This window comes from Astatotilapia calliptera, chromosome 7 (genome assembly GCF_900246225.1).
Source record: "Astatotilapia calliptera chromosome 7, fAstCal1.2, whole genome shotgun sequence".
Taxonomy (NCBI): Eukaryota; Metazoa; Chordata; class Actinopteri; order Cichliformes; family Cichlidae; genus Astatotilapia; species Astatotilapia calliptera.
The window spans coordinates 54,875,027-54,901,698 of NC_039308.1; the positions used below are offsets into that span (position 1 = coordinate 54,875,027).

At 40.4% G+C, this 26,672-nt stretch overlaps 3 protein-coding genes across 6 annotated transcripts; 2 read left to right on the forward strand and 1 right to left on the reverse strand.

The window, feature by feature from the left end:
• Positions 1-1,133: 1,133 nt before the first annotated feature.
• Positions 1,134-5,953, forward strand: commd4 (COMM domain containing 4). The gene is made up of 8 exons (XM_026175868.1): positions 1,134-1,270; positions 1,527-1,598; positions 1,704-1,769; positions 1,867-1,906; positions 3,993-4,112; positions 5,284-5,364; positions 5,467-5,643; positions 5,737-5,953. Exons 1-8 carry the CDS (start codon positions 1,268-1,270, stop codon positions 5,775-5,777), a joined length of 600 nt encoding a protein of 199 aa, XP_026031653.1. The 5' UTR covers positions 1,134-1,267; the 3' UTR covers positions 5,778-5,953.
• A 548-nt stretch (positions 5,954-6,501) lies between these two features.
• neil1 (nei-like DNA glycosylase 1) lies at positions 6,502-16,972 on the forward strand. Of its 4 annotated transcripts, none has more exons than XM_026175864.1 (10): positions 6,502-6,691; positions 7,082-7,566; positions 7,654-7,773; positions 8,237-8,342; positions 9,979-10,075; positions 10,149-10,270; positions 10,353-10,380; positions 16,173-16,243; positions 16,567-16,762; positions 16,847-16,972. In XM_026175864.1, the coding sequence occupies exons 2-10, from the start codon at positions 7,112-7,114 to the stop codon at positions 16,879-16,881; spliced, it is 1,230 nt and encodes a 409-aa protein (XP_026031649.1). In that variant the 5' UTR covers positions 6,502-6,691; positions 7,082-7,111; the 3' UTR covers positions 16,882-16,972. The 4 variants fall into 4 exon arrangements, with proteins under 4 accessions (XP_026031649.1, XP_026031652.1, XP_026031650.1 ...); XM_026175867.1 differs by having other exon boundaries at positions 9,982-10,075; XM_026175865.1 differs by having other exon boundaries at positions 7,088-7,566.
• A 1-nt stretch (position 16,973) lies between these two features.
• Positions 16,974-26,364, reverse strand: man2c1 (mannosidase, alpha, class 2C, member 1). The gene is made up of 26 exons (XM_026175862.1): positions 26,021-26,364; positions 25,377-25,502; positions 25,166-25,289; positions 25,008-25,078; positions 24,733-24,910; positions 24,455-24,644; positions 21,960-22,066; positions 21,756-21,866; positions 21,583-21,675; positions 21,355-21,471; positions 21,177-21,272; positions 20,941-21,086; positions 20,465-20,588; positions 19,873-19,994; positions 19,702-19,787; positions 19,274-19,420; positions 19,105-19,184; positions 18,929-19,023; positions 18,747-18,851; positions 18,492-18,648; positions 18,261-18,404; positions 18,028-18,137; positions 17,857-17,936; positions 17,588-17,730; positions 17,374-17,477; positions 16,974-17,294 (listed from the first exon to the last, which is right to left on the reverse strand). The coding sequence occupies exons 1-26, from the start codon at positions 26,119-26,121 to the stop codon at positions 17,183-17,185; spliced, it is 3,069 nt and encodes a 1,022-aa protein (XP_026031647.1). The 5' UTR covers positions 26,122-26,364; the 3' UTR covers positions 16,974-17,182.
• Between the last annotated feature and the right edge of the window lie 308 nt (positions 26,365-26,672).

The following is a 26,672-nucleotide window of genomic DNA, read 5'->3' on the forward strand; positions in this document are numbered from 1 at the left end:
GTGTGGTTGAAAGCATCCTAAACTCCTCTATGGTTAGAAACTGCGTAAGCCAATAAGAAAGTGCTGCAAAGAGTGGTTTAATCTGCCCCCCCCCCCCCCCCCCCCAAAGAAGGCTGCGTAGCCTCACACCTGTACAACAAGGCTGAGGTGCAGCTTTTTCCATGAGGCTGTGAGGTTAATGAACTTGGAACTAAAAAGAAAGACAGAGAAATTGTCCAGGGAGAAGAACTCTGCTGATGAAGATGTTCAGACAGGTAGAGATGAACATGAAGGTGTGCGTCATAACTTTATGAGGGTGGCATAGAAATCAAATAGGGTGGCAAAATCAAAGCCTTTTTAAACACATGTGCAGGTGTTACATATGGTTAAATTGATTCAAATGCAGTAAGTATAAACATGTTTCATATAAATATAGTCTGTAAGTTAATTATTTTCTGTAGCCCACATAATTAAACTTTTCAGTTACACTATACATTTTGATTTTCTGTAATGTACAACCTCCATAATAAATACAAACAGCATATCTGTCTGTCTGTCTGTTTACGTACCTATACGTACATATACGTATATGTATGTGTACCTATATGTATGTATACGTGTGTAGATATATGTATAGATATATAGATAGAGATAGATAGATATCATGATTCCGAATTTACTGGCCTGTCATTAAAATTTTCAAACCTTGAAGTCCACTCAACACAAGCTGAAATACAGAATCAACGGGGCTGCAGCTTGTTGCTATGTCAGCTTAATCGCATGCTGGTCATGTGATTTGGAGGTGTGGCACACAGAGTGATAATGACACTCACCTTCATTCCATCTTCAAACTGTTAATGCTATTTTATCTTAATAAATGGCACCATCATATGCAAAATTAGGGTGCCACGTGCCACCCCATTCCACCCCTCTAAATACGCCCCTGGTAATATCTGAATATGTGATCAGTTATAGCTGACTAATTTATGTTAACTGTGCACGCTTACGTGCTCTACCATGCGCATGCACGTGCATAAGCGTCACCTGCGTGTACTTTATGATATAGTACTAAACCTCTGATTAAATGAAAAAATAAATACGGACCTTACATCTAACCCACACTAAACTGTCTAACTCAGAAAGAGAGAGAATGGGAGAGTGAGAACAACCTGCAAAAAAAGGAGGAACAAGGGTGCTGCAGCCAGACCGTCACGTGACCTAAGACGTCGTCCAATTAGATGCAAAGAAAAAAAACTCGTCTTCCGGTTGTCTTCCTTCTTCAACAACCATGGTAAGCTCGTTCGCTCTTTATCTCATTATTTAATGCTGTCTAATTCATTGATAATTCTGTGAAATTGTCCGATTATATAGTCGCTTTACGTATTAACGCAATGACGGATAATTTACCTCAAAGGCGTCGAGGTTTAGTGCTGCTGCTAGTTAGCAAGCAGGCTAAGCCAGTAGCCCATTTTTTGAGCCTTCTGTGACTGTAAATACTGTAGTTTTTGCACAGTGTATGAACTTATGAGTGACCCTCTTTGTCCTAGCGGTTCCGTTTCTGTGGAGACTTAGACTGCCCAGATTGGGTACTTGCCGAAATCAGCACGTTAGCAAAAATTGTGAGTAAAAGAAACCATAAGAGATAAAGTTGTTACTGGCACCAGTTTATTGATTTTATTATTTTTTTTATAACGAATATATTTTCTATTCCATTAATGTAACAGTCAAGTGTCAAGATGAAGCTACTTTGTGCTCAAGTGCTGAAGGATTTGCTTGGAGAGGGCATTGATGTAAGTTGTTGGACATTTCTACAGGCTCGTCATATGTAGACTGTAGTTTTGAAACACACACACATCTGTGGTGTCTTCTCTCTTGCTTCATTTACAGTATGAAAAAGTCGGAAAGCTTACTGCAGATGCAAAGTTTGGTAAGTGTCTCTTGTGTTGTTTCTCTGAGAGAGATGCAACAATTACATTTCAAGGCGCTTAACATTTCTGTCTGCAGACATATGACTGGCTCTTTCTATTTAGATTTAAGATTCTAGAAGTTCCAACTTTATATTTTTATAATATTTGATCTTCGTGCATTTGATCAATCATAACATCTGCCTATCCTAACTGACCAGTAACCCTCCCTGTGGGAATACAAGTATTTGTTCACTTTATTCATTATTGTTGTTATTATTATTATTATTATTATTTATATTTATGTATTAACTGTAAAGATGTGTAATTACTATGTAAGATAATGTACTTAAAATGTGAAAATATGTACTTAAAGTATGAAAATATATAAAAAAGATATGTATATAAAATCTCCAAACTATGGATCACAACATTTTTAGGCAAATCTGGCATGATCGATCAGAAAATGTTACATGTATTTGATGATTTGAGATGGAAATTATTTATTTATTTATTTTTGTTAATGACGCAACATTTAACTGTTGTGGTAGTTAGGGGGGAATGATGGCTGGGGGTGGAGCTGGTTTGATTGCAGAGGCCAACCAAATGGCCTCTGCAGTTACTATGTAAGTTAATCTCTCATTTGAATCAGTTAGCTTGTTGAGTTCTATTATTTTGTTAAACACTATTTATAACTAGCGTTTCATTAAGTTGACTTTTTTATGAGCCCACTTATTTCTTAAAATAGTGTTAAAGCAACTCCAAAACGACACAGCAGACACAGTATTTGTGCAATAAACCATTGTTTGTGGAAAGCAATCTTGACCTATGGCTATTGTTTGAGCTTCCCTGGACAGGTCTAGCTACTCTGCCACTAACTCAGACTCCTCTCTCCGCACACCCTCCCAAGATGCTAACGCATAAAATACAGGAGAGACCTAATTAGGTGATCACTGCCAGCCTCCTGTGGCACTGCCCCCTGATATTGCTGCATCACCCCTACCCTGCAACTGTTGCAAACCACACCCTGCCCGTACAAGCTTATTTCCATGAATGTGTATTTTTGATATTATTTTGAATCTTTTTGGGGGAGATATTGTAACCCAGATTTTGTAAATTACACATGTGCCTCTAAGTCTTTGGCTGCTTGGTCCTTGATAAAAAGGTTTTGCCTGTTAAAAAGCAGTAATCCTACCTCATTTAAATTTGAACATTGTCAGGTTCAGCTTCAGGTTAATTTCTCTGGAAGTAGTGCTGTGCAGCTTCTAAAACTGTCTAAAAAAGCAGCAAAGTCCACCATATTAAAATATTGAATATCTTCTTAAACCTTAATTTCATATTAGAGAAGAGTACAAAGCTACAAAAAACAAACAAATCTGGTTGCTGGCCTGAAGCTGGTCTTGTTGGTGTGGAAATAAAGTTCTGAGCTTTCATAGTGTTGTTAGTAGTTGCTAAAAGGCATGATAGCACAACCCTGAGTTCACATCATTTGTGGTGAGTTTTCTTCTTCTGGGCCCTGAGAACATTACAGTAGAATAGTGTCTTAACAGTTTAAACATTTGGGGGTTGAATTCAGTGGCCAGGCCTCATTCTCATTCATTCTGTCGTTTGTGCTCCTGACTTGACGTGTGACCTTTGAGCTTGGAGCCTGCATGTTTTTTCTGTTGACACCGCTGATTAGACACATGGTAGTAGCCAGAGACCCAGATCGCATGACAAGTGATGATCTTGATGATAACAAATGGGTCAGTTTGACACAAGTCTGTTTTCTCACTGTGCCACTTTGTAGTTTATCATGAATGAGTGGCTGGACAGGTGAGTTATTAGAACAGGACTTCATGAAAGTCATTAAAACATAGCAAGAGCACTCAAAGGGGTTCATAAGTGCACAAGAATTGGCTTTAAAGCATTAAAATTCTTTTTTTATGGAAGAACAGAAATTGGTGATTACACATTGTAAATGCACTAAGTTGTGCGGCATTCCTGGTCTATCTAATTTGCCTTACACATAAGTCTTTAACACTGTTCAACTTAAACTTTGTTTTTTTGGGGTTTTTTTTTACAATTTCTGTCAGATAAGCTGTTTTGTGTCAATAAACCATTTTGCAGAGAGCGGAGACATCAAAGCTAGTGTGGCAGTGCTCAGCTTTATTTTCTCCAGTGCAGCGAAGCATGATGTTGACAGTGAATCTCTATCCAGTGAGCTACAACAGCTTGGCCTGCCTAAAGGTAAGCCTGTGTGTTTGTGTCCAAAGGTTGGTGTAAAAATAAATGCAGTCTACAACTTGATATGCACCGATCTGTTCTCATGCCTGAATCTTTGCCAAGAGCAAGGACAGCCAAACTTTCTAACAAAAACACAAGTGACTAGTTTAATCTAATATCCTGGGGAAATGTCTCACATGGGGATAATGTGGAACAAGAGCAGCTAAATGTAGAGTTTATGTTACAGGATTTTAATATTTTATTTCTAGAGTATGAGCACAGAAGTATAATAGAGGAAGGATTTTAGAAACTCCTGTATCGCATTAGTTCAAAATCATTTATTGTGTTTTTTAACAAATGTCCTCAGGATGATGTCAGAGGATATTATAGTTATTAAATGGGTGTGTAAGGGATCATTTTTGCCAAGTGAAACTGGTATACTGAAAAATGAGAAGCTGTAATGTATTTCTGTAATTATTATTTTTTTAACGTGTGCATGTGTATGAATGCATGCTGATTGTTATCATTGTTTTTCATATTGTGAATTGATTTTTGACTTAGTGAACCAAAGACAGTTTTCCACTAACATGGACAGTAAAGTTAGTCTGTTCTATTGTTTCCTATTCATGGCCTGTTGTGTTGGTTCTTTCCTTTTTAACTACATTCTATGAATGTGGATTGACAATAAAAGAAAAAAGCAGTACATCATGAACAACAAAGGCGATGCTGATTTACAGACTGGGTGGTGCATTGCTGTATCAACAACTCTATAAAAGTGGTGTTAACACATTTGCCTTACACATGGACAATCCCCCTTTTGAGGTTGAGTGGAGACACAAGCTAGCACGCTTCCAGTGGTCCCTCCCTGCATAAATCACAGCTTTGTGTCAGGAAGGCCATCTGTGCCACATCAGTCCACCCTTTGGAAAATAAGAAGCCCAAAGTTTCACCATGATTTTTGTGTGTTTCATTATAAATAAAAATGACAGATGGCTTTCTGCCTGAGATTTTGAGATTGTATGTTATGTTTCAGAAATAGTAAAAGGTTTATTTTATTTGATAAATATGAAATACTTCTAAGGACTTTGTAACTGTTAGATTTTCTTTTTAGTCGTCTGGTAATGCATAATTAGTTCTTCAGCTAATCGTCAGCTGAAACACTCAAATTATTTTTTTCTACTCAATATTTCTTTAGAGCACACTACAGGGCTGTGCAAGTCCTACGAAGACAAGCATGTTGCACTGCGGGAGAAATTAAGAGAGACAAGCCTGAGATGTAAGTATTTCTGCCCTTCCTATTCAAGAAAGAAGAGAAAATTAATGATGGCTGCTGCTGGGAAGTTGATGACTGAGCACTGGCATTCTGCTTTGTGATCAGTGGGTCGACTGGACTCTGTTTCTTGGCGAGTGGACTACACTTTGAGCTCCAGTGAACTGAGGGAGGTGAATCAACCAACAATTCAACTTAAACTGCAGAGGCAAGGAGCAGAATCAGGTGCCCCAGAGACAACTGTGGTGTCTGTTTCTGCTGACAAGTTCAGAGTGCTGCTTGCTGGTAAGTTCAGTATCTTTTAAAATACTTCCCTTTTTGTTGTCTTTTAATTTGCCAGACCTGTGATGTTATTTTTTTGTCTCTGTACTTTTTCAGAGCTCAAACAAGCCCAGGTTCTAATGAACTCACTACAATGAACAACAGACGTGACTTTCTGAAAATCGACGATAATGATGATTAACTGCCTAAAGTGCCATACTTACAAGTTGTACAGTGTTATGTATTCTCCCTAAAAAAATGTAATTCCTTGTGTCTCTCAACTGATATTTAGTTGTATTTTTCTACCATTTTAGTAAAAATTAGTAGAAATGTGTCCAGATTGTGTGATATTTGTTACTGAAGTAAAAAAATAATGATCATTGTTTAAAAAAGATGTTGCTTGTATCACTCAACACATTTAATTATGTTAATTATTTGTGTTTTACCTCTGTATGCTTATAAATAAAAACAATGTAAAACGTATCCGTCAAAAAGTGATGGCCAAAAAAACCTGGATTGATTATAATGTAGGTACAATAACACAAGATACTTGTGACACATATGATTTATTTAATACATAACGCCTCCGTAAATCATGTTGATTACAGCCAATTTAACAATGTGATCAAAGATATTAGACATTTTAAAAAAGTTGGAAATCACTTCCTGGTTTCCGCAGCGCCTACAATTCCCATCATGCATCGGTTTATTTGCTAGGAAACCCAAGTCTAGTATTTTATTTTAGCCGTTTTAAGTGAATAATAACAGCTAAGAATGAAAACCAAACAAACACACGTACACATTAGACCAAAAATAAATGAGAAATTGTGGGTTTTGTCACAGTTGTGCAGGTCTCGCGACATTTTAATGACTGGCGCGTGGTGATTGTACAACTTGTTTTGTAACACTGTTGGTTACGCATGCGATAAAAGCATTGGTCAAATGTTTAGCTGCACGGTATTTCAGCACAAAGACATATCCTCTGTAAATTTATATCAGCAGCTGCTGCCGTGCAGACAGTAAACGCTACAAGCTGAGTGCACTTAACGCCGAGCTCCGTTTCCTGGTTTCGGTGAGTTATGTACTTCTAATTTGATAAAGATGCAGCATTGCCATTTTTTTTTTTTTACAACATGTTTTGGTTTATGCAAATACACAGAGCAGTATTTTGCTGTAATTGGATTAAGAGCATATTCAGGAGAACCTCAGGTTTGAAGTTTAATGTTAAAGCTTTGAGTTTTTTTTAGATGTGCATTGTGTTATTTTTTGAACCCCAAAGCTGTATGTAAACATTTACAGTCATGATTGCAAGTGAGAAGGTTTTACCCATACTCCTGCACTCTATAGAGGACACAGGGTTCTGAAACATGCGTTATTTGGAAGTAATGTTATAAGCCTGGAAGTGACATTTTTTGACATAAGCTTTGACCTAATATTTGATGACAAGTTTTATTTCTGGAAGTTTCAGCCCAACCTTATTTGTTCAGCCAAAATGCCCGAGGGACCAGAGCTCCACCTGGCCAGCCTGTATGTGAACAGAATGTGTGAAGGAGTGCTGTTCAGGGGTCCCGTCATAAAGTCAGAGGTCAGCAAGAACCCTGATGTGCCCTTCACCTCTGAGGCCTATCGCATCACAGCTGCTTCCAGAGGGAAGGAAGTGAAGCTCACGCTGACGCCCATAAAGACAGATGAACCAAAACAGCGAGTGAAAGCGGGACAAGTGGAACATCCCATGGACATAGTCTTTCGCTTTGGGATGTCAGGCTATTTCCGCTTCACTAGCGAGGATGAGCTGCCCAAACATGCCCACTTGCGTTTTTATTCCAAAGAGAAGCCCTGCAGAGTACTTAGCTTTGTGGATCCTCGCAGGTTTGGGAGCTGGGAGCCCAACGGGACCTGGCAGCCTGGCAGAGGTCCCTGCGTTATGTTTGAGTACAAAAAATTCAGGTTAGTGATGCTGAGTGTCACTTGCGTCTTCTGCCTCAACGCAATACAGTAGCACGGCCACACTGATCAGTAAAAAAACATTTTCAGGGAGAATGTTGTGACACACGTGTCTGACCGAGCCTTTGACAGACCCATCTGTGAAGTCCTGCTCAATCAGAAGTACTTCAACGGTATTGGAAACTACCTGAGGGCTGAGATCCTTTTCAGGTGATGCGCAAAGACAACATTACATAGATTAGCATGAGGGCCGCACTCATACTGACCTAATTAGACAGTAGCATCTTATGAGGATGTACAGCAAGATCTTTGCACTCGACCGGTAAATTGTTATCTTATCACCAAATCTGAAGTAAGGTGCATATCTCTACCCCTCGAAAGATTTACTCTGCTCTACCATTTTTATTCTGACTGATGTGTAAACATTCATAAAAAAATCATACAGGATTTTTGAAACATTTTAATTTTACTAATACCCATTATACAGATAATTGAAGACCTTAACTATGGCAAATGGATTGTTTCATTAGTGATGACTGAAGGTAGAAACAGTAACAGTGATATCAATGGCTTAACTACACAAGGTTTTGTTGAATCAGAGAGCTAACAAGAGTGTTTTTGTTTCCTAAAAGAAAAGACCTTCAGTACTGTTCTTTCCCTTTTTCTTTTCTAGGTCTAACATCCCTCCCTTTGTGGCTGCCAAAACTGTGCTGGAAGGTCTTGGGCCAGACGATTCATGTCAAAATGAGAATCCTGTGAAAAATGAGTCAGACACGAAGGTGAAAAAAGTGATTTTTTTTTTACATAACTTTCCCAAACCCTATGGCGTTATTTTTGTGACTCTATTCTGAGCTCACATAAAAAAAAATGTTGCAAGTACAAATGTTGCATTTTGAGGAGAAAATTATTTTGAGCAAAGAAAAGTTTAATTTGAGCGAAGAAAATTCATTGCTGCGTGAAAGAAATGTATTTCAGTGTTTGCTATTATCCATATACACACACACAATAACAGCCCTGTTGCCCAGTTGTTGGCATTTGCTGTTGCTCAGATCTCTGGTCTGTGTGCTGACAGGCATCTGCAGACCTGCTCTCAGTGTGTCGCTCCCACTCTCAACATCTCTGCTCCCTGTATGCTCAACTCTTTCTCTACACCAGGGGTGTCGAACTCCAGGCCTCAAGGGCCGGTGTCCTGCAGGTTTTAGATTTCACCCTTAGTCCACACACCTGAATCAAATGATTAGTTCATTACCAGGCCTCTGGAGAACTTCAAGACATGTTAAGGAGGTAATTTAGCCATTTAAATCAGCTGTGTTGGATCAAGGAATCACTAGAACCTGCAGGACACCGGCCCTCGAAGCCTGGAGTCCGACACCTGTGCTCTACACTTTATATATGTGCCACAAAATAAACCAATCGCAGACTTGGATGCAGCTGCTGTTGTCTGTTCCCCTTGTCTGCACAGAGCTGGGTAAGAAAGCCTTTGTCCACTCTGCGCCTTTTTCGTGGAACATGTTACAGAAAGACTGGAAACTAACTGAATTGTTGTCTTTAAATGTTTTTAAAACTAAACTCAAAGGCCTACAGGCTGCCTCAATAATGTGTAATTGTTTTGTGTAATTTTAACTTTGTTTGTTCGTATGTATTTGTCTTGAAATGTGCTGCCTCTTGGCCAGGACTCCCTTGAAAAAGAGGTCTTTGATCTCAACGGGACATTCCTGGTTAAATAAAGGTTAAATAAAAATAAAAAAAAAATTCTGATAGGCTGTTTTGGTCTCCAATCAGCTCGCTAGCTACTGCATTCCAGAAACACTGTCCAAAGTGTAGCTAAACCCAGTGTAGTGGTTTGTTTTAACCTAGATTAAAAACAAAAATGGTCTTTATATTATATTCTAAAATAAAATAATTAAACATACTAACCAAAAATGATTTTAGCTACACTCTGAACAGTGTTTCTGGAATGCAGTAGCTAGCGAGCTGATTGGAGACCAAAACAGCCAATCAGAATTTCTGTATCCAAGTCTGTGATTGGTTGGTTCTGTGGTACATTTATAATGGTGTAGAGAAAGAGTTGAGTGTGGAGGAAGCAGACATGTTGACAACGGGAGCAACACACTGAGAGCAGGTCTGCAGATGTCTGTCAGCACACAGAGCATCTGAGCCAAAGCAAATGCCAACAACTGGGTGAGAAGGGCTGTTATTGTGTGTGGGTGTGTGTGTGTATATGAATAATAGAAAACAATGAAATGCATTTCTTTCACACAGGAATGAATTTTCTTCCCTCAAAATAATTTTCTCCTCAAAATGCAACATTTTTGCACTTGCAAAATTGTTTCCGTGCACTCAGAATAGAGGGACAAAAATAACGCCATAAAACCCAGACTCTTTCTCACAGTGTCTTTGTTTTATTCTTCTCAGAAGACATCGGTAAGAACAAAAAAGAAACTGATGACACACCAGACGGATGACTTGCTCAGTCTTTGTCATACAGTCCCTCTGGAAGTGGTGAACCTCGGTGGGTAGTCAAGTGTTTACAGTATGAGTTGCTCATGAGATGAACGCAGTGTTTAACAACTCGTGGTTTTTAGGTGGGAAAGGATATGATCCAGCCAGTGGGGACTTCTCCGACTTTGAGGCATGGCTGCAGTGCTACTATGTGGACGGGATGAAAACACTCCGGGACCATAATGGGAGAACAATATGGTTCAGAGTGAGTTTAAAGGAAATGCAACATAACAAAGCCAGATGATTTTATTTGTCACACAATTATGTGTCTACCTTTATAATTTTAGGGGGATCCAGGGCCCATGGCACCAAAAGGTAATGTTCTCAAGAAGTTTAGCAGCTCAGGTGAAATGTACATGAGAATGTCCATTAATTAATTAGGGCCCGAGCACTGATAGTGCGAAGGCCCTATTGTATCTGCTCCGTTTCTTATTATTATTATTATTATTATTATTATTAGCCCGAGCACTGAGAGTGCGAAGGCCCTATGTGTACTGTCCGTTTTATATTATTATTATTACGAGCACTAGAGTCAAGGCCAAGTCCGTTCTATTATTATTAAAGTATTATTTTAACGCATCCAAAAAGGCTTTTGGGGCCTGACATGCCATAATGAAATTTTGCACACATGCCAGGTTTGGTGAAAAATTTTGTATTTTAATGGTTTTACATATGAGCACTGGGAAATGGCTCTACAGCGCCACCTATGCCTTGTTAAATGCAGCACTACGACCACATCGTTTGAGCTACATGTATGAAATTTGGTACACATGTGTATCATGCCAAGACGAACAAAAAAGTCTGTGGGCCCATTGACGCAAACCCAACAGGAAGTCCGCCATTTGGAAGAGAAGGTGACATTTTGGCTCTAATTTTGCCATTTCCATGCCTCGAACTTTAACGAACTCCTCCTTGGGATTTGGTCCTATAAGCTTCAAATTTGGACAGTGTCAACTACACCCTTGTGCCATGTTAAATTGCGGAGCTTTTGAGTTTTCACAATAGTATGAGGCCGTGGCGCCATGGCGAATTTTGATGACTCGCCATGAAAATCTTATTGCCTCTCATTCTGTCATACATGTTCCGATCTGGACCAAAGAGCACACATATGATAAGGCTCCAGCCCCTGAACATATTTCAACTGCCATATTTGACATCAAGGACAGCGCCACCTAGTGGGAACAGGAAATGTCATGTTTTACACTTTGGGGTACAGTATTGTGATGGGTGACATCTGCAGCCTCAAATTTCTCCAGGAAAGCCTTAAGGAGTTGGTCTTGGGTTACAGTGAAAACTGTGACTTTTCACGAAAGGGTGTGACCCCAGCAGCATGGCGAACTTTGATGTCACGCCATGAAGAAACAAATTAGTATAACTCAATGAAATCCAGTCTGATCAGTACCAGACTTTACAGGCATGATGTCAGACCCGCCCTGAACAGATTGATGTGCCCATTGTCGGAAATACGGACAGCGCCACCTAGTGGCAACAGGAAATGTCATGGCTTTAATTTTGTTGTACTGATTTTCACAGGTTCATCGTGGCCACCTCAAAAGCGGTGAATATCAACATCAGTCCCTCGTGATGCTTCAGTGCAAAAATTGTGACTTTAAACTGAACGGCGCACCCTGGTGGTAACGCGGTTCACCATGAAAGATGAAGTGGCTTTTGAGGGGCTTGGAAAGTTTATAGAGGCTTGAAATTTGGCACACACCTCCAAATGGATGAACGCTTTGTTGGCATGTGATCATTTTCATTGAATAGCGCGAAATGGCTCCACAGCGCCCCCTACAATATTTCAAAACATCAGCCCCTGCTCTGTGTTTCATCTATGAGTCTGACACTTGGTAAGCTTGTGTAAGATATCAAGATGTACAAAAAAGTCTCTTGGAGCAATATCCCAAATCCAACAGGAAGTCAGCCATTTTAAAATTAATGTGTAATTTGATGACATTTTCCCCCCTTTTCAGGCCTCATACTTTGACGAACTCCTCCAAGGGATTTCATCATATTGAAGCATTCTTCAGTGTGTAGAATCTAAAGACCTTTGTGATGTTAAATTGCGAAGCTTTTTCCGTTCAGGGAAACGGGGTGGTCATGGCGGCACGTAGAGTTTCAATCACTCGCAAAAAGCAGTAATCTGCTGTCCATTATTTAAGTAGGGCTCGGCTAAGTTCATTGATTGCACTTCTCTAAATCTGGTTATATATTATATTAAACCCCACTGGAGTGCGGTTTATTTGTGGTCTGCTCCGCTCTGCTTATTATGATTAGGGCCGAGCACTGAGAGTGCGAAGCCTATGTTCTGCTCGTTTCTTATTATTATTATATTTTATTATTATTATTATTATTATTCAGGCGAAACAAGGGCCTTTTTGAGGGCCTAAACATGCTCAAAAACTCATGAAATTTTGCACACATGCCAGGTCTGGTGAAAAATTTTGTATTTTAATGGTTTTACATATGAGCACTGGGAAATGGCTCTAGAGCGCCACCTATGCCTTGTTAAATGCAGCCCTACGACCACATCGTTTGAGCTACATGTATGAAATTTGGCACACATGTGTATCATGCCAAGACGAACAAAAAAGTCTGGGGGCCCATTGATGCAAACCCAACAGGAAGTCCGCCATTTGGAAGAGAAGGTGACATTTTGGCTCTAATTTTGCCATTTCCATGCCTCGAACTTTAACGAACTCCTCCTTGGGATTTGGTTGTATAAGCTTCAAATTTGGACAGTGTCAACTACACCCTTGTGCCATGTTAAATTGCGGAGCTTTTGAGTTTTCACAATAGTATGAGGCCGTGGCGCCATGGCGAATTTTGATGACTCGCCATGAAAATCTTATTGCCTCTCATTCTGTCATACATGTTCCGATCTGGACCAAAGAGCACACATATGATAAGGCTCCACCCCTGAACATATTTCAACTGCCATATTTGACATCAAGGACAGCGCCACCTAGTGGGAACAGGAAATGTCATGTTTTACACTTTGGGGTACAGTATTGTGATGGGTGACATCTGCAGCCTCAAATTTCTCCAGGAAAGCCTTAAGGAGTTGGTCTTGGGTTACAGTGAAAACTGTGACTTTTCACGAAAGGGTGTGACCCCAGCAGCATGGCGAACTTTGATGTCACGCCATGAAGAAACAAATTAGTATAACTCAATGAAATCCAGTCTGATCAGTACCAGACTTTACAGGCATGATATCAGCCCCGCCCTGAAAAGATTGATATGCCCATTGTCGGAAATACGGACAGCGCCACCTAGTGGCAACAGGAAATGTCATGGCTTTAACTTTGTTGTACTGATTTTCACAGGTTGATCGTGGCCACCTCAAAAGCGGTGAATATCACCATCAGTCCCTCGTGATGCTTCAGTGCAAAAATTGTGACTTTAAACTGAACGGCGCACCCTGGTGGCAACGCGGTTCATCATGAAAGATGAAGTGGCTTTTGAGGGGCTTGGAAAGTTTATAGAGGCTTGAAATTTGGCACACACCTCCAAATGGATGAAGGCATTGTTGTTATGTAACCATTTTCCTTGAATAGCGCAAAATGGCTCCACAGCGCCCCCTACAATATTTCAAAACATCAGCCCCTGCTCTGTGTTTCATCTATGAGTCTGACACTTGGTAAGCTTGTGTAAGATATCAAGATGTACAAAAAAGTCTCTTGGAGCAATATCCCAAATCCAACAGGAAGTCAGCCATTTTAAAATTAATGTGTAATTTTGATGACATTTTCCCCCCTTTTCAGGCCTCATACTTTGACGAACTCCTCCAAGGGATTTCATCATATTGAAGCATTCTTCAGTGTGTAGAATCCAAAGACCTTTGTGATGTTAAATTGCGAAGCTTTTTCCGTTCAGGGAAACGGGGTGGTCATGGCGGCACGTAGAGTTTCAATCACTCGCAAAAAGCAGTAATCTGCTGTCACTAAAAAACACAATGTCCAATCTCTCCCAAAGGTCGCAGGTGTGATGAGACTCGAGCTTGGAAATGTTTGTTATGGTATTTGTCAATAATGGTTAGAGCGCCACCTAGTGGCATGACTATAATCCTGGTTGAATAAGATGAAATGTTAGCTGGTGATTAAAAGCATGAAATCCATCAATGTGACATCACATCGGACGTTCCGGTTTGAGGTGTTGGGCGTGGCTCGACGTGCCGGGGGTGCGAGGGCCCTCATAACGCTGCTTGCAGCTTTAATTATTATTATTATTATTCACCCCAAACAAGGGCCTTTTTGAGGGCCTAAACATGCTCAAAAACTCATGAAATTTTGCACACATGCCAGGTCTGGTGAAAAATTTTGTATTTTAATGGTTTTACATATGAGCACTGGGAAATGGCTCTACAGCGCCACCTATGCCTTGTTAAATGCAGCCCTACGACCACATCGTTTGAGCTACATGTATGAAATTTGGCACACATGTGTATCATGCCGAGTCGAACAAAAAAGTCTGTGGGCCCATTGATGCAAACCCAACAGGAAGTCCGCCATTTGGAAGAGAAGGTGACATTTTGGCTCTAATTTTGCCATTTCCATGCCTCGAACTTTTGCGAACTCCTCCTTGGGATTTGGTTGTATAAGCTTCATCTTTGGTCAGTGTCAACTACACCCTTGTGCCATGTTAAATTGCGGAGCTTTTGAGTTTTCACAATACTATGAGGCCGTGGCGCCATGGCGAATTTCGATGACTCGCCATGAAAATCTTATTGCCTCTCATTTTGTCATACATTTTCTGACCTTGACCAAAGTGAACACATATGATAAGGCTCCACCCCTGAACATATTTCAACTGCCATATTTGACACCAGTGACAGCGCCACCTAGTGGGAACAGGAAATGTCATGTTTTACACTTTGGGGTACAGTATAGTGATGGGTGACACCTGCAGCCTCAAATTTCTCCAGGAAAGCCTTAAGGAGTTGGTCTTGGGTTACAGTGAAAACTGTGACTTTTCGCAAAAGGGTGTGACCCCAGCGGCGTGGCGAACTTTGATGTCACGCCATGAAGAAACAAATTAGTATAACTCAATGAAATCCAGTCTGATCAGTACCAGACTTTACAGGCATGATGTCAGACCCGCCCTGAACAGATTGATGTGCCCATTGTCGGAAATACGCACAGCGCCACCTACTGGCAACAGGAAATGTCATGGCTTTAATTTTGTTGTACTGATTTTTACAGGTTCATCGTGGCCACCTCAAAAGCGGTGAATATCACCATCAGTCCCTCGTGATGCTTCAGTGCAAAAATTGTGACTTTAAACTGAACGGCGCACCCTGGTGGCAACGCGGTCCACCATGAAAGATGAAGTGGCTTTTGAGGGGCTTGGAAAGTTTATAGAGGCTTTAAATTTGGCCCACACCTCCAAATGGATGAAGGCTTTGTTGTCATGTGATCATTTTCATTGAATAGGGCAAAATGGCTCTGCAGCGCCCCCTACAAAATTTCAAAACCACAGCCCCTGCTCTGTGTTTTATGTATGAGTCTGAAACCTGGTAAGCTTATAGGAGATATCAAGATGTACAAAAAAGTCTCTTGGAGCAATATCCCAAATCCAACAGGAAGTCAGCCATTTTAAAATTAATGTGCAATTTTGGCAACATTTTCCCCTCTTTTCAGGCATCGTTCTTTGACGAACTCCTCCAAGGGATTTCATCATATTGCACTATTCTTCAGTGTGTGGAATCCATAGACCTTTGTGTTGTTAAATTGCGAAGCTTTTTACGTTCAGGGAAACGGGGTGGTTATGGCGGCACGTAGAGTTTGAATCACTCGCCAAAAAGCAGTAATCTGCTGTCACTCAAAAACACGTCCAATCTCTCCCAAACGTCTCAGGTGTGATGAGACTCGAGCTTGGAAGTGTTTGTTATGCCATTTGTACATAATGGTTAGAGCGCCACCTAGTGGAACGACTAACTAATCATGAATGAATGAGTTGAAATGTTAGCTGGTGGTTAAATGCATGAATTCCATCAATGTGACATCAGATCGGACGTGCTGGTTTTAGGTGTTGGGCGTGGCTCGACGCGCCGGGGGTGCGAGGGCCCTCATAACGCTGCTTGCAGCTTTAATTTTTATTTATTTTTTCAGATTCAAAGTCACCCAAGGCAAAAAAGTGGGCAAAGAAAGATGATGACCATGATTACACAAACAAGAAAAAGGTGAGCATGAACTGTCTTTTGACCAACAGTGAGCTCCATGTTACTGTGCAAGAGTCTTGAGCCAACCCTCACTTTTTTTCTTTAACTTGCTTGCTAAAAGCAAGAGCAACAAGAAAACATCCAAAGAAGAGCTTTGAATGTTCCTCAGGAAGTCTGAAGAACTATTCCTGTAGACTTCTTAAAGAAACAACAAGAAAGCTTGCCTAAGAGAGTTCAGGCTGTGTTGAAGAATAAAGGTGGTCATACCAAAAAAAATAGAAACAAGGGGTGGCTCAAGACATTTGCACAGTCGTTTGTATCCAACATCAGTTTCATCTCACCAGGGGGCCAGAGAAAGGAAAGCAAGGATCAAACAGGAAGGTGGGATGAAAACGCCAAAGAAAGAAAAGGATGCAGGTCTAGAGGAAGCTGAATCAAAGAGAAGGAAACCTGGCGAGACGCATGAAGTAAATACACCCCAGCGTGAAACAAGGTCAAATGCACGTAGGAGAAAGACCAGTAGTGTGGGAGTGACTGCAGGTGCGCCCATGAGTAAAAATGAAAATATTTTACCTAGTGGGGAGAAATGAAAACTGATTTATCTCATAGCTGTCCTTGTTGCAGGGTCACAGAGACGAACCATGAGAACGACCAGGTAGGATGGTAAAAGAAGAGGCACCCCCACTTTGGACACTTATGTTTTATACTATTAAAAATCCTTTTTTATTAATAAAAAAAGTTTCTTCAAAACTTGTTGTACAAATTGTTTATTAATTTGATACAAAATAATCAAATCAAATTACTTTTAAACGGCGTATAAACAGTACCAATCATATAAAGTGTCCTCGTAAACTGTTAGTAAAACAGCAGCCAATTCAATGTAATCTTTAGCTTTCATGTAATGTCTAAGTGTTGATCCGTATTCCACTTCCATAAGGCTTAGTGAAATCCCACATGTTATCACATGATCAGCAATAGTGAGACAATCTGAAAGGGATTGAAGTCCAGAGTGATTCCTTCTGATGTAACCGGTACTGGGTGGTTGGGGTCTTGCTTCTCCAGGAGGTCACAGCTAAAAGAGGAAAAGACAAAGCTTTACTCATACAACACAGGAAAAAGAAAAACCACCCAACTAAAATAGAAACACTTACACCCAAGCTTCCCTGACTGGAAGTGCGGTTCTCAGAGTTGCAGTCACGCTGCTCCCATGCGACTCGTAAAGGCGGACTACGAGCACCCCACCTCTGTCCTCAGCCTGTTGTGGTAAATGATTAAAAAGCGAATAAAATGAGAACATTGTTTTCAGGAAGGGCAGTCTAAAGTTCCCACGCAAGACGATACAGATCTGATTGTTCACTTTGATACCTGCTTTATTGTCTCCAGTACGACAGCTTGAGAGGTCACAGAAAAGGCACTCCAGGGCACAGTGTTGGGGCTGCACTGGATTAACCTCAGAGGGAAATTGAGGTTGTAGGCGCACTGGATGACAGAGGCTTCTTGGAAGGATCCTATACAAACAGCACAATATTACATTAGACACAAATAACTAAACGTACTGGGTTTAAGCTTAACTTATTACCTATTTCCAAGATCACATCAAAAGGAAAAAAAACAAAAAAAACAGTATAACTTACTTGTGTGTGGCATGATTGCATATGTGAAGTGATGAATCCCCATATCAGCAGTGGCATCTGGGGCCTTGGGTGCTCTCAGTCTGAGATAAAGTGAGATGCAGGAGTTAAAATGTTGTATGCCTGAATTGTACTGCTTGTAGGAGTGTTGTAAATGAACAATGGGAACCTCACAGGGAAAGAGTCATTGTGTTCTTGTGCACAGAGTAGCCGTATTTGCAGTCGTTCAGCAGTGAGACTCCAAAATTGTGCTCTGACAAGTCGGCCCATTTGTGGCCCCAAACCTGAGAAAGGAAACGGATGACACAACGACATCCACGAGTAACACTTTTGTTACAACAGTGAAGTGTGACATAACAGTGAAAATTTGTGAATTTTAAGGTGAACACAGCTTTACAGTGTCGTACCTCGAATTTTGCCCAGTCCCACGAAGTGTTGCGATGAGTGGGTCTCTGCAAGTGGCCAAACTGGATCTCGTAGGTAGCATTGGGGCTGCGAACTCGCACAGGAAATTCAACCTTGAGAAACTTGTGAGATTCTGCCCACTGAACCTGAAATTGGAAGACGCAGCACGTTTTTTTGCTGAAAAATAAATCTTACATGCCTCAGTGCCACATTTCTGAAACATTACAGCCTACTTCTGTGCTGAACTTGATGTAAGGACACATGGCATCCATGATAATCTCCTGTGTGATTGTGCTCTTATCACTGATCCTCAGGGTGAAGCTGACACTGCCCCGCAGTCCGCCTGGTGACACCACATGAACTGGCTGCACCACCTCTGCCACTGGTTTCCTATTAAGTTTGTTTTTTCTGTTAGTTTTATGATACTGATATACTGAACAGTACTAAAATATTTGAACTTAAATGCATTTGACAGCAATGGCTGAAACCTTGTCTGGAGATGGTAGTCCATTACATCCCATGCGTCCCAGTACAGGGGGACATCGTCAAACATGACAAACTGGTTCCCAAGGCAACCATCAGAAATGCTTTCCCTGAAATCAACACAGTGGTGAGAAACTCACTGTTGCAAGTACAGTAGTAGACAATATGCACCTTTTACACGTCTTACCTGTTTGCGCTGATCAAACACAGCGATGCCAAAGTGCCCTCTCTGTTTATGGCTGTCTTTAAAAGACCATTCTCCATGACGACTGTGCCATCAGCCTACAATTTTACACAGTTAACTAAATCAAATGGCAAAATAGATGAAATTTATGCAATCATCTTTCTATATGTAGCACACACCTGAACGGTGACAGAAACCGGAGTCACTGGCGGTGTGTCTTTCACGGGAGACACACCGATGCTGGAAGCTCTCACCAGAGCTATAGTGCCACACATAACAGTGAACGTCAGATATGAAGTTTATTGTGTGAGGAGCACAATATAGATATACTGGAAATACACAACAAACCTAGACCACTTTTTTCAGCTCCCTCTTGAATCTGGACAACTTCAAGACGTTCCCAAGGCAGAGAATTGAACACGGCCATGGAGCTACCTTTTGCCACCAGGGCTTCACATGCGTCACGCAGAAGTGCAGCACCACCACTGCGGATATCTGAGACAGGATGTGTGAATCAGAATGTGAATACTTTATTAATCCCAGAGGAAATGATGGGGGCACAGCGCTCCAGGTCGGTAAGAACAGTAACTACCTAAACGAAATTAAATATTACAATATATTACAAAGTTACAAAAGCTCTAATAAATACAAATGGCTCAAATTAGAAATTTCCCAGCATATTATGCTAATTAAATAGTTAACATTGAAAACTTTCTGGAAACTGTAAATAAGCACTGCGCTGATTTAAGCTGCAATTAAAAGCTGTAAAAACTCACCTTCATAATATTTCAGAGCATCCTCCACCACCATCTCTATACAGCTGCCAGGAATCACGTCGTGAAACTGGTTTAGTAGAAGCAGCCTGCAAATGGGAAATTAACAACACATTTTCAACCTGCAGACACAAAGACTCACAGTGTTTAGTCCAATAAAGATTGTGTTTGAACCTCCAAAGCTCTTGCAGTTTCTCAGCAGGGTATGGAAACGTGTTGTTGCGGTACAGCGCCAAGCTGCTGGCTATCTCAATATCATGAAGCAGCGTCTCACACTGGCGGTTTCCTCTTTTTATCTAAACAAAAAAAAAAAAAAAAGGCAGGCAATTAAAATGACATACAGCAATCAAACACATGAAATATTTTTGAACTGAAGCATAATTTTATAGATGTAAGGTATAAACTTTGCATGAATCACTGTACTAAGCAGGATTACGTTCTGTTCTACAGGTAATAGTTCTTAAATCCCTTTATATACTCTTGTGTATCTTATCTAGCTTCTCTATCATAATAATTAACTATTCCTTATAAATATATTAAACAATCATGACTGTATAGTGATCTAAGCAGCTTCCCACACAGTCTACCTAATTGTCAAAGCCGCTATCCTATGTAAACCTACTGTAAGAATATATATATACACATATAACATTTTTTTATTACAAATAGTATTACTGTGGTCACTCCCTGTTTTCCATCTGTTTTCTTTTCCACACAGATGAACAAGTTGTGGACTATATAATGACGACTATAACTATTATTCTACCTGTGCCTGTGTGGTGTATGTTCCATTGTGTAGCTCCAGAAAGAGCTCCCCCGTCCACGTGCACAGCAGAGCTGAGTCAGCCTGCAGCCGAGTGAAAAGCTCATCAGGAGTGGACATCTGGACTCTGGAGAGATGAGCACGAGCTATGACATCTCTGGTTAAACCTTTGTTAGTTATTATGACGCAAATACTGAATGACTCATTGACTCTATTGAAATTTAATCTACTGTACTATTTTGTAAAAATAACACAATGACATAGCTAGACATAACTCATCCTTTTTATTTCCTTTTTTTTTTTTTACTTAAACAAGCTTGAATCAGCCTGATTTACACACCCTTCCCTTTAAAAACTCCTGGAAATGACAAAAGAAGAGTTATGACTAAATCGATCAAGAGAAGTGTTTCTGGATCATTTCTGGGCCTTGGTCATTGTTATCAATGAATTACATGTTAATGTAAGAGACAGGAACTGACTTAGGAAGTCCATTTGTGTCCTGAACAAGGCGCAGTCTGTCTAGCATGAGCTGTGTGGGTCCGCCACCACCGTCGCCAAAACCAAAGAGTGCTGCGCTGTGATTGGCTCTGCCCTTGTCTTTGTTATTTTTCAGAGTTTTTACCAGCTGTGGGCAGAGAAAGATCCCCCTGAATTAAATCTTTCATGAGAACAGACTCAGCATTCACCGTGTTTTGGATACTTTAATCTAACTTACATCTTCGACCTTGCCTTTCATTTCGTAGGAATTTCCAGGTGGGAAGTGAGTTAAAACTGTCGAGCCATCCAGGCCTTCCCAGAAAAACGTGTTGTGCTTTGAGAAAGAGAAATAAAGACTGAAAATTAAAACCTTCAACTGCTTTTACAGACATGCACTGTGGGAGATGTGCACTTACAGGAAAGGTGTTGACCAAATTCCAGCTTAGCTTCTGGGTCAAAAAGTTGGAAATGCCACAGCCCTGCATTATTTGCGGAAGCTGAGCAGAGTAGCCAAACGTATCAGGAAGCCAGAACTGTGGGACATTTAAAAAAATTCACATTAAATCAAATCAAAACAAAATCAAAAAGCCTCAAGAAATGTAGCTGATAAGCTGCCAGAAAGGTTAACTCTTATGAGTTCATACCTCTTTGCAATACCTCCCAAACTCTTTGTTAAAGAAACGCTGGCCCTCCAGGAACTGCCGGACCATGGACTCACCCGAAGGCAGATTTCCATCCTAACAGGCAAATATGTCAAATATATCAAGGCAGTTTACATGATATATAGTATTGCCTTTACTTTTAAGATGAAGTTTACCATTTCCACCCACGTGCCTCCAACTGGAATGAACTGTCCTTTCTTCACATAGTGTTGAATTGAGGAGAAGAGTCCAGGGTACCAGCTCTTTACCCACTGGAACTGCTGGGCCTGCACAAAAACAAAACAGTCAAAACTGGAGGGGACTGCTCAGATATTCAGAAGTGTTACGAGACATGTAAAGCTATGTTAGTGTGAAATTACCTGAGAGCAGGTAAAGACGAACTCTGGGTTCTTCTCCATTAAACGAATCACTGTCACCCAACTTCGGCCACATTTTCTAATGGTCTCCTCATAGGGCCACAGCCAGGCTATGGGTAAAGAATCATAATTATTGTTAGTATTTGAACTTAACTGACTATTAGATTTTCACATTTTGTATATTGAAAAATAATACAAAATCTATACTACCTATGGAAATCTATTTCTTACATTTTTTTTCATCCATTTCACAGTACTGTTACTGATGTTGCATAAATGCTTGTTATCCACCTGGATTATAATTTGTAAATGTGGTCTGACTGTGTATTCTCTGTCTCTACCCGAAGGTGGTGCTGTTCACCCTGTCTTTGTGAGTTTCCCCAGTGTGCTGAGTTTCAGAGGACAACTGATGACTGGCCAAAAAACTGATTACATAGATTTTTTCAGCTGTTTCCTTATTCACAAGCAGCCAGATCAGCAGATAAACAATACTTTCCTCCTCCATATTTACTTGCTCCTAACAAGACCGTGGCTTCAGTGGAAAAGTCAGTATTATGATTTCCATGTTAGAGTCTGTTTTTAAATGCAATGCTGCCTGAGAGCCTGAAGACCATCACATTCATTATTGTTTAATGACCTCATTATGACTTTTGGTCTTGTCCACAGATTTTGTCTGATGCTTTGAATCCTTTGACAATATTATGCGCCGTACATGACGAGATATTTAAGCTCTTTGCAATTTTACGCTGAGGAACATTATTCTGAAATCGTTCCACAAATTGTAGACGCAGATTTCTTGCAGATGGTTGAGCCTCCAAGATGCTCTGCTTATACTTAGTCGTGTTACTGACCTGTTGCCAATTTACCTAAATATTTCAAAATTGCTCTTCCAGCTGTTTCTTTTTAGTACCGCTTACTTTTCCAGCCTTTTCCTGGCCCCAATCCTAATTTATTCGAGACATGCTGCTACTATAAAGTTCATTAATAAAATACAGGTTTACAAGATTTGCGAACCATTGAATTCTGTTTTTATCTACATTTAAACAGTATTTTGACTGTTTTGGAAATAGAGTTGTAGTTTTATTACAGCAGATCCACATCAACACCGGCCATCACATTTTAAGCAGCATATTGTAAGTGGCATTGACATTTTCCATCCACGTTAAAGTATAGTGATTACTACTTAAGGTGAGGAGAGCAGTGCCGACTTGAGATCTGTCGTATATATTGAAAATATCTGCTGTGAATAGTCCTGGGCTCTATTCCAGGAAGGCAGTAGAATAAGCTCTGAGTTTAAGAATAAACTCTGAGTGGATGAACTCTTTCCAAGTCTTTAATAAATGTAAAGTTTTATCAGTAAAGGCAAACATGTTATAAGAAATGTCTCAGCTGTTATAGATATTAATTAGTTTTGTGAGGATGAGTCGTTTTAAATAAAAATCACAGATCATGTTGGGGAAAAATAAAGCCATAACATTTCCAGGCAGGACGAGCTGGGAAATGACCGGAGCCGAAGTGGATGTAGGCCTGATCCAGAGCCGTTACAGAGCCAATGATGCCTTCAGATGAATCCTGGGAATCATCTGAAGGCTTAAATTTCAGACACCATACTTTTCAAAATGTTAACACCATTTAATGTCTGAATCTCAATATGTGAGCAAATTTCAACATGAAATCCTCAGAGTGCGATCAAACTCTCTGCAGGCTGCATTGCTCATCTTCAATCAAATGTTCACATCATCTCTAAAATTCCAGCGGTCATACATATTTTCAGTAAGTGCAACTGATTACAAACACGACAAATGACTGAGTGAGTTGTGCCTCTAAAGCTTTATGCACATCATTGTTAAACTGCGACTGCTACAGTAACATACAGTAAATGTCTGCGGTACAAGGAGACTGACTATCTGACACCATTAATGTCCACAGAGTTAGACTCATAGACACACAGCTTTTATTCTGAGCTGATTATAAATCTGTTACATAATTAGCTCTCCGACCTCATATACTGAAGACTGAATGACCTTAAAATCACTATGGTTAAGTATACGAAATAGCATTTAGGTGTTTGTAAAAATGTAAACTTCTGCAGTTTAATTCACTCCGCTACAGTTTGGCACCATGAATGACGAAATGAATCAGTGTCAGCCAGCTGGGTCAGCTGGTTCTGAGTCTGTTACCTTGGTAACTGACTCATTATTGAAATAACCTCTCTTTCTGGAAAAGAAAACCTGAGTTTCCCCTCATCTTACGTCGAGTTGTTAGTTAAACCTGCTTTGTGGAATAGAGCCCTAGTTTCTGAATCGCTGCAACCCCCCCTGAATTCTTTCTTCTCATAGTCTAGATTGTTTTGTTTGTTACTTTGGCAGAGCTCACCCTACAATTTTCATTGCATTTTGGACTGCAGTGGAACTGGTCATCTTTGGGAAAAGAGCGACACTTTGTCTGGCCAGGTGGACTCAACTAGGACTTAATCAAACCTAAAATAAAAACATTACCCGAGTCTATGTGGCAGTGACCCATTGCATGGACAGTATGCTGGCTTTCTCCATTCCGCTGGTTGAAGAAGGTGCCTGCCAGACTATGTACTTTAGCAAAAGAACTGGGGTCAGAGGGGTCACAGAGGTTCACCATCTCATTGACGGTGAAGAGCGCCTGGTAGCCTCGCTGCTCTTCCTCTCCAAGCTCCTGTGAAGAAGAGTACAGAATGTCATGTTTGGCTTACAATGTTTTTTTAAGTAATGTATCATCATGCACTATTTTTGGTTGATAGTACCTTTACAATGTCAACAAGCATCTCAAAGTCTGTCAGCAGCTCTCTTACATCCCCGTTGAATACAACTAGCTCAGCTTTCTGTACAGAAAACTTCCGGTTTGGATCTGGAGGTGCAATCTGAGAGCCCTGACCAGCTCCAAAAAGCCCGTTGCAGGCCATTTCCACATACAGGGTGAGACTAAACAGAGACACAGATATGCGTAAATTTGGGGTTAAAGCTGTCTAAAAGATGTGGTTGCTGCTGATTCAGCAAAAATAAGATCAGATCAACTCACCTGTGCAGCTCCTCATCCTGCAGACACTCAGAGAGGATGTAGCTCGTCTTTTCACCTTCTTTAGTCAGGCCCTACAAATACAAACAGCATGAATAAGGTGGAGGTTAAGCCGAATATTTCTGCACTTTTGCCTTTAAATAAATTTGCCGCTGCGTTACCTGAACTGGCTGCTCGTCTCTCCAAACCATTGCTTCTCCATCACTTTCCCACAGAAGATGAACCGCTTTTCCTCTCCAGGACTCTGGGATTTTCAGAGTGACTTTAAACCAGCAAGTCCACCACCTTCAACAATCATCATACTTGAATTAGTGGCAAGATCAGAGGGAATAATAAATCCCAGAGTGATAAAAATCTGTTAATCTTACTTACGTTGGTCCAAAGGTATCGCCAACTTTACATGGGTCAAAGATCTGTTTGGAAGCTTCTGCGAACGTGATCCGCTTAGGGGTGAGGAAACAGGCAAGTGATTCCAGGGGGCAAGAGTCTCCATAAAGCCTGGGAAGACCAAACCATTTAAAATTCATAGAAATCCATAATCATAAATCATAATCTCCATTTCCACGTTGAAGCTTTAAAATACCTTCATACTGAGACTCTAAAATCAGAAAGTCCTTTCACACTGGCTGTGTGACTGATGAAAATATCAGTTAAACTACAGCAGCCTTTTTTGTGGTAAAGTCACATTTTGAATTTTTATAATAAAGAAAAGTGGAAAAAAAGTGCATTTCACTTAAAGGAAGTTGTACTCTAATGCATCATAACTACTGGGACACTTAACGCAATGTTGCCTGCAATATGTATTGCATACATGCTTTCCACAGTTATTAAGAAAACAACTCTCTGTATAAATGCAATGGGCTAAATAAATTGCATTTTCCCCTCGCAGTATTTTGCAGTCACGGAGACTCACGCTGACGTATAAGGTAACAGAAAGCAACAACTTTATCTCTGCTGTACTACATCGTTAAATTCGGATTCTCCACGTCAGTGCAGCTGAATGAAAGAAACCTTACCGTCCTCTCAGATTGCAGTCAGTGAAGTAAATATCCGAGATGAATTTCTCTGCTCTCTCGAGGAGAGTGCGCCTGTTCTTCAGCACAGGCAGGTGATACATAACGACAAAAGCAACCAAACGCTCGCAGACTTGCAGCTGCAGCACCGAGAACAGCTAGACTTGATGTGAAAAATTAGCTCAATTCTTCACACGAGACCCCGGAAGTAATAAGGTTTTATTATTGCACTTGAAGGAATTATCCGCTAGATGTCACTATTGTCCAAAAAGAAAAACCCCGACAGTAACGAACACGTTTTATTCTTTAAGAAATCACGAAAGGCAGATTGACTCAAAAATGTAAGACAGATTGTATTTGAACATTTTTAATGATGAGTTTTGTCTGCATTTGTTGTACACAAAAAACTGTATAGCTCACTATGACAAACATACCATTTGCCACATCTTGACACATGTAATGGTGCATTTATTTTTAAAATCCCAAACAAAACAAAACAGTATAACAAGAATAAAATTTGATGAGCAGATGTTAAAGATATTTTATTATCAAAGTACTCAGATGCAATGAAATATCACTCAGACACTTAGAGCAGTTTTAAACGTGCACGGGTGAGAGACTCAGGGAGAGACTCACACACCTCCTTGGTGCAGTC

Excerpts from the sequence above, each read along its gene's own strand:
- neil1 (XM_026175864.1), top strand. The coding sequence starts at position 7,112 with ATGCCCGAGGGACCAGAGCTCCACCTGGCCAGCCTGTATGTGAACAGA. Across the intron at positions 7,774-8,236 it reads AGGGCTGAGATCCTTTTCAG|GTCTAACATCCCTCCCTTTG; the intron begins GTGATGCGCAAA and ends TTTCTTTTCTAG. Across the intron at positions 10,381-16,172 it reads AGGGCCCATGGCACCAAAAG|ATTCAAAGTCACCCAAGGCA; the intron begins GTAATGTTCTCA and ends TTATTTTTTCAG.
- commd4 (XM_026175868.1), top strand. Across the intron at positions 1,770-1,866 it reads TGCTTGGAGAGGGCATTGAT|TATGAAAAAGTCGGAAAGCT; the intron begins GTAAGTTGTTGG and ends CTTCATTTACAG. Across the intron at positions 4,113-5,283 it reads ACAGCTTGGCCTGCCTAAAG|AGCACACTACAGGGCTGTGC; the intron begins GTAAGCCTGTGT and ends ATATTTCTTTAG.
- man2c1 (XM_026175862.1), bottom strand. The coding sequence starts at position 26,121 with ATGTATCACCTGCCTGTGCTGAAGAACAGGCGCACTCTCCTCGAGAGA. Across the intron at positions 18,405-18,491 it reads ACATCAAGTTCAGCACAGAA|GTTCAGTGGGCAGAATCTCA; the intron begins GTAGGCTGTAAT and ends TTCCAATTTCAG. Across the intron at positions 18,138-18,260 it reads GGGACTGGGCAAAATTCGAG|GTTTGGGGCCACAAATGGGC; the intron begins GTACGACACTGT and ends TTCCTTTCTCAG.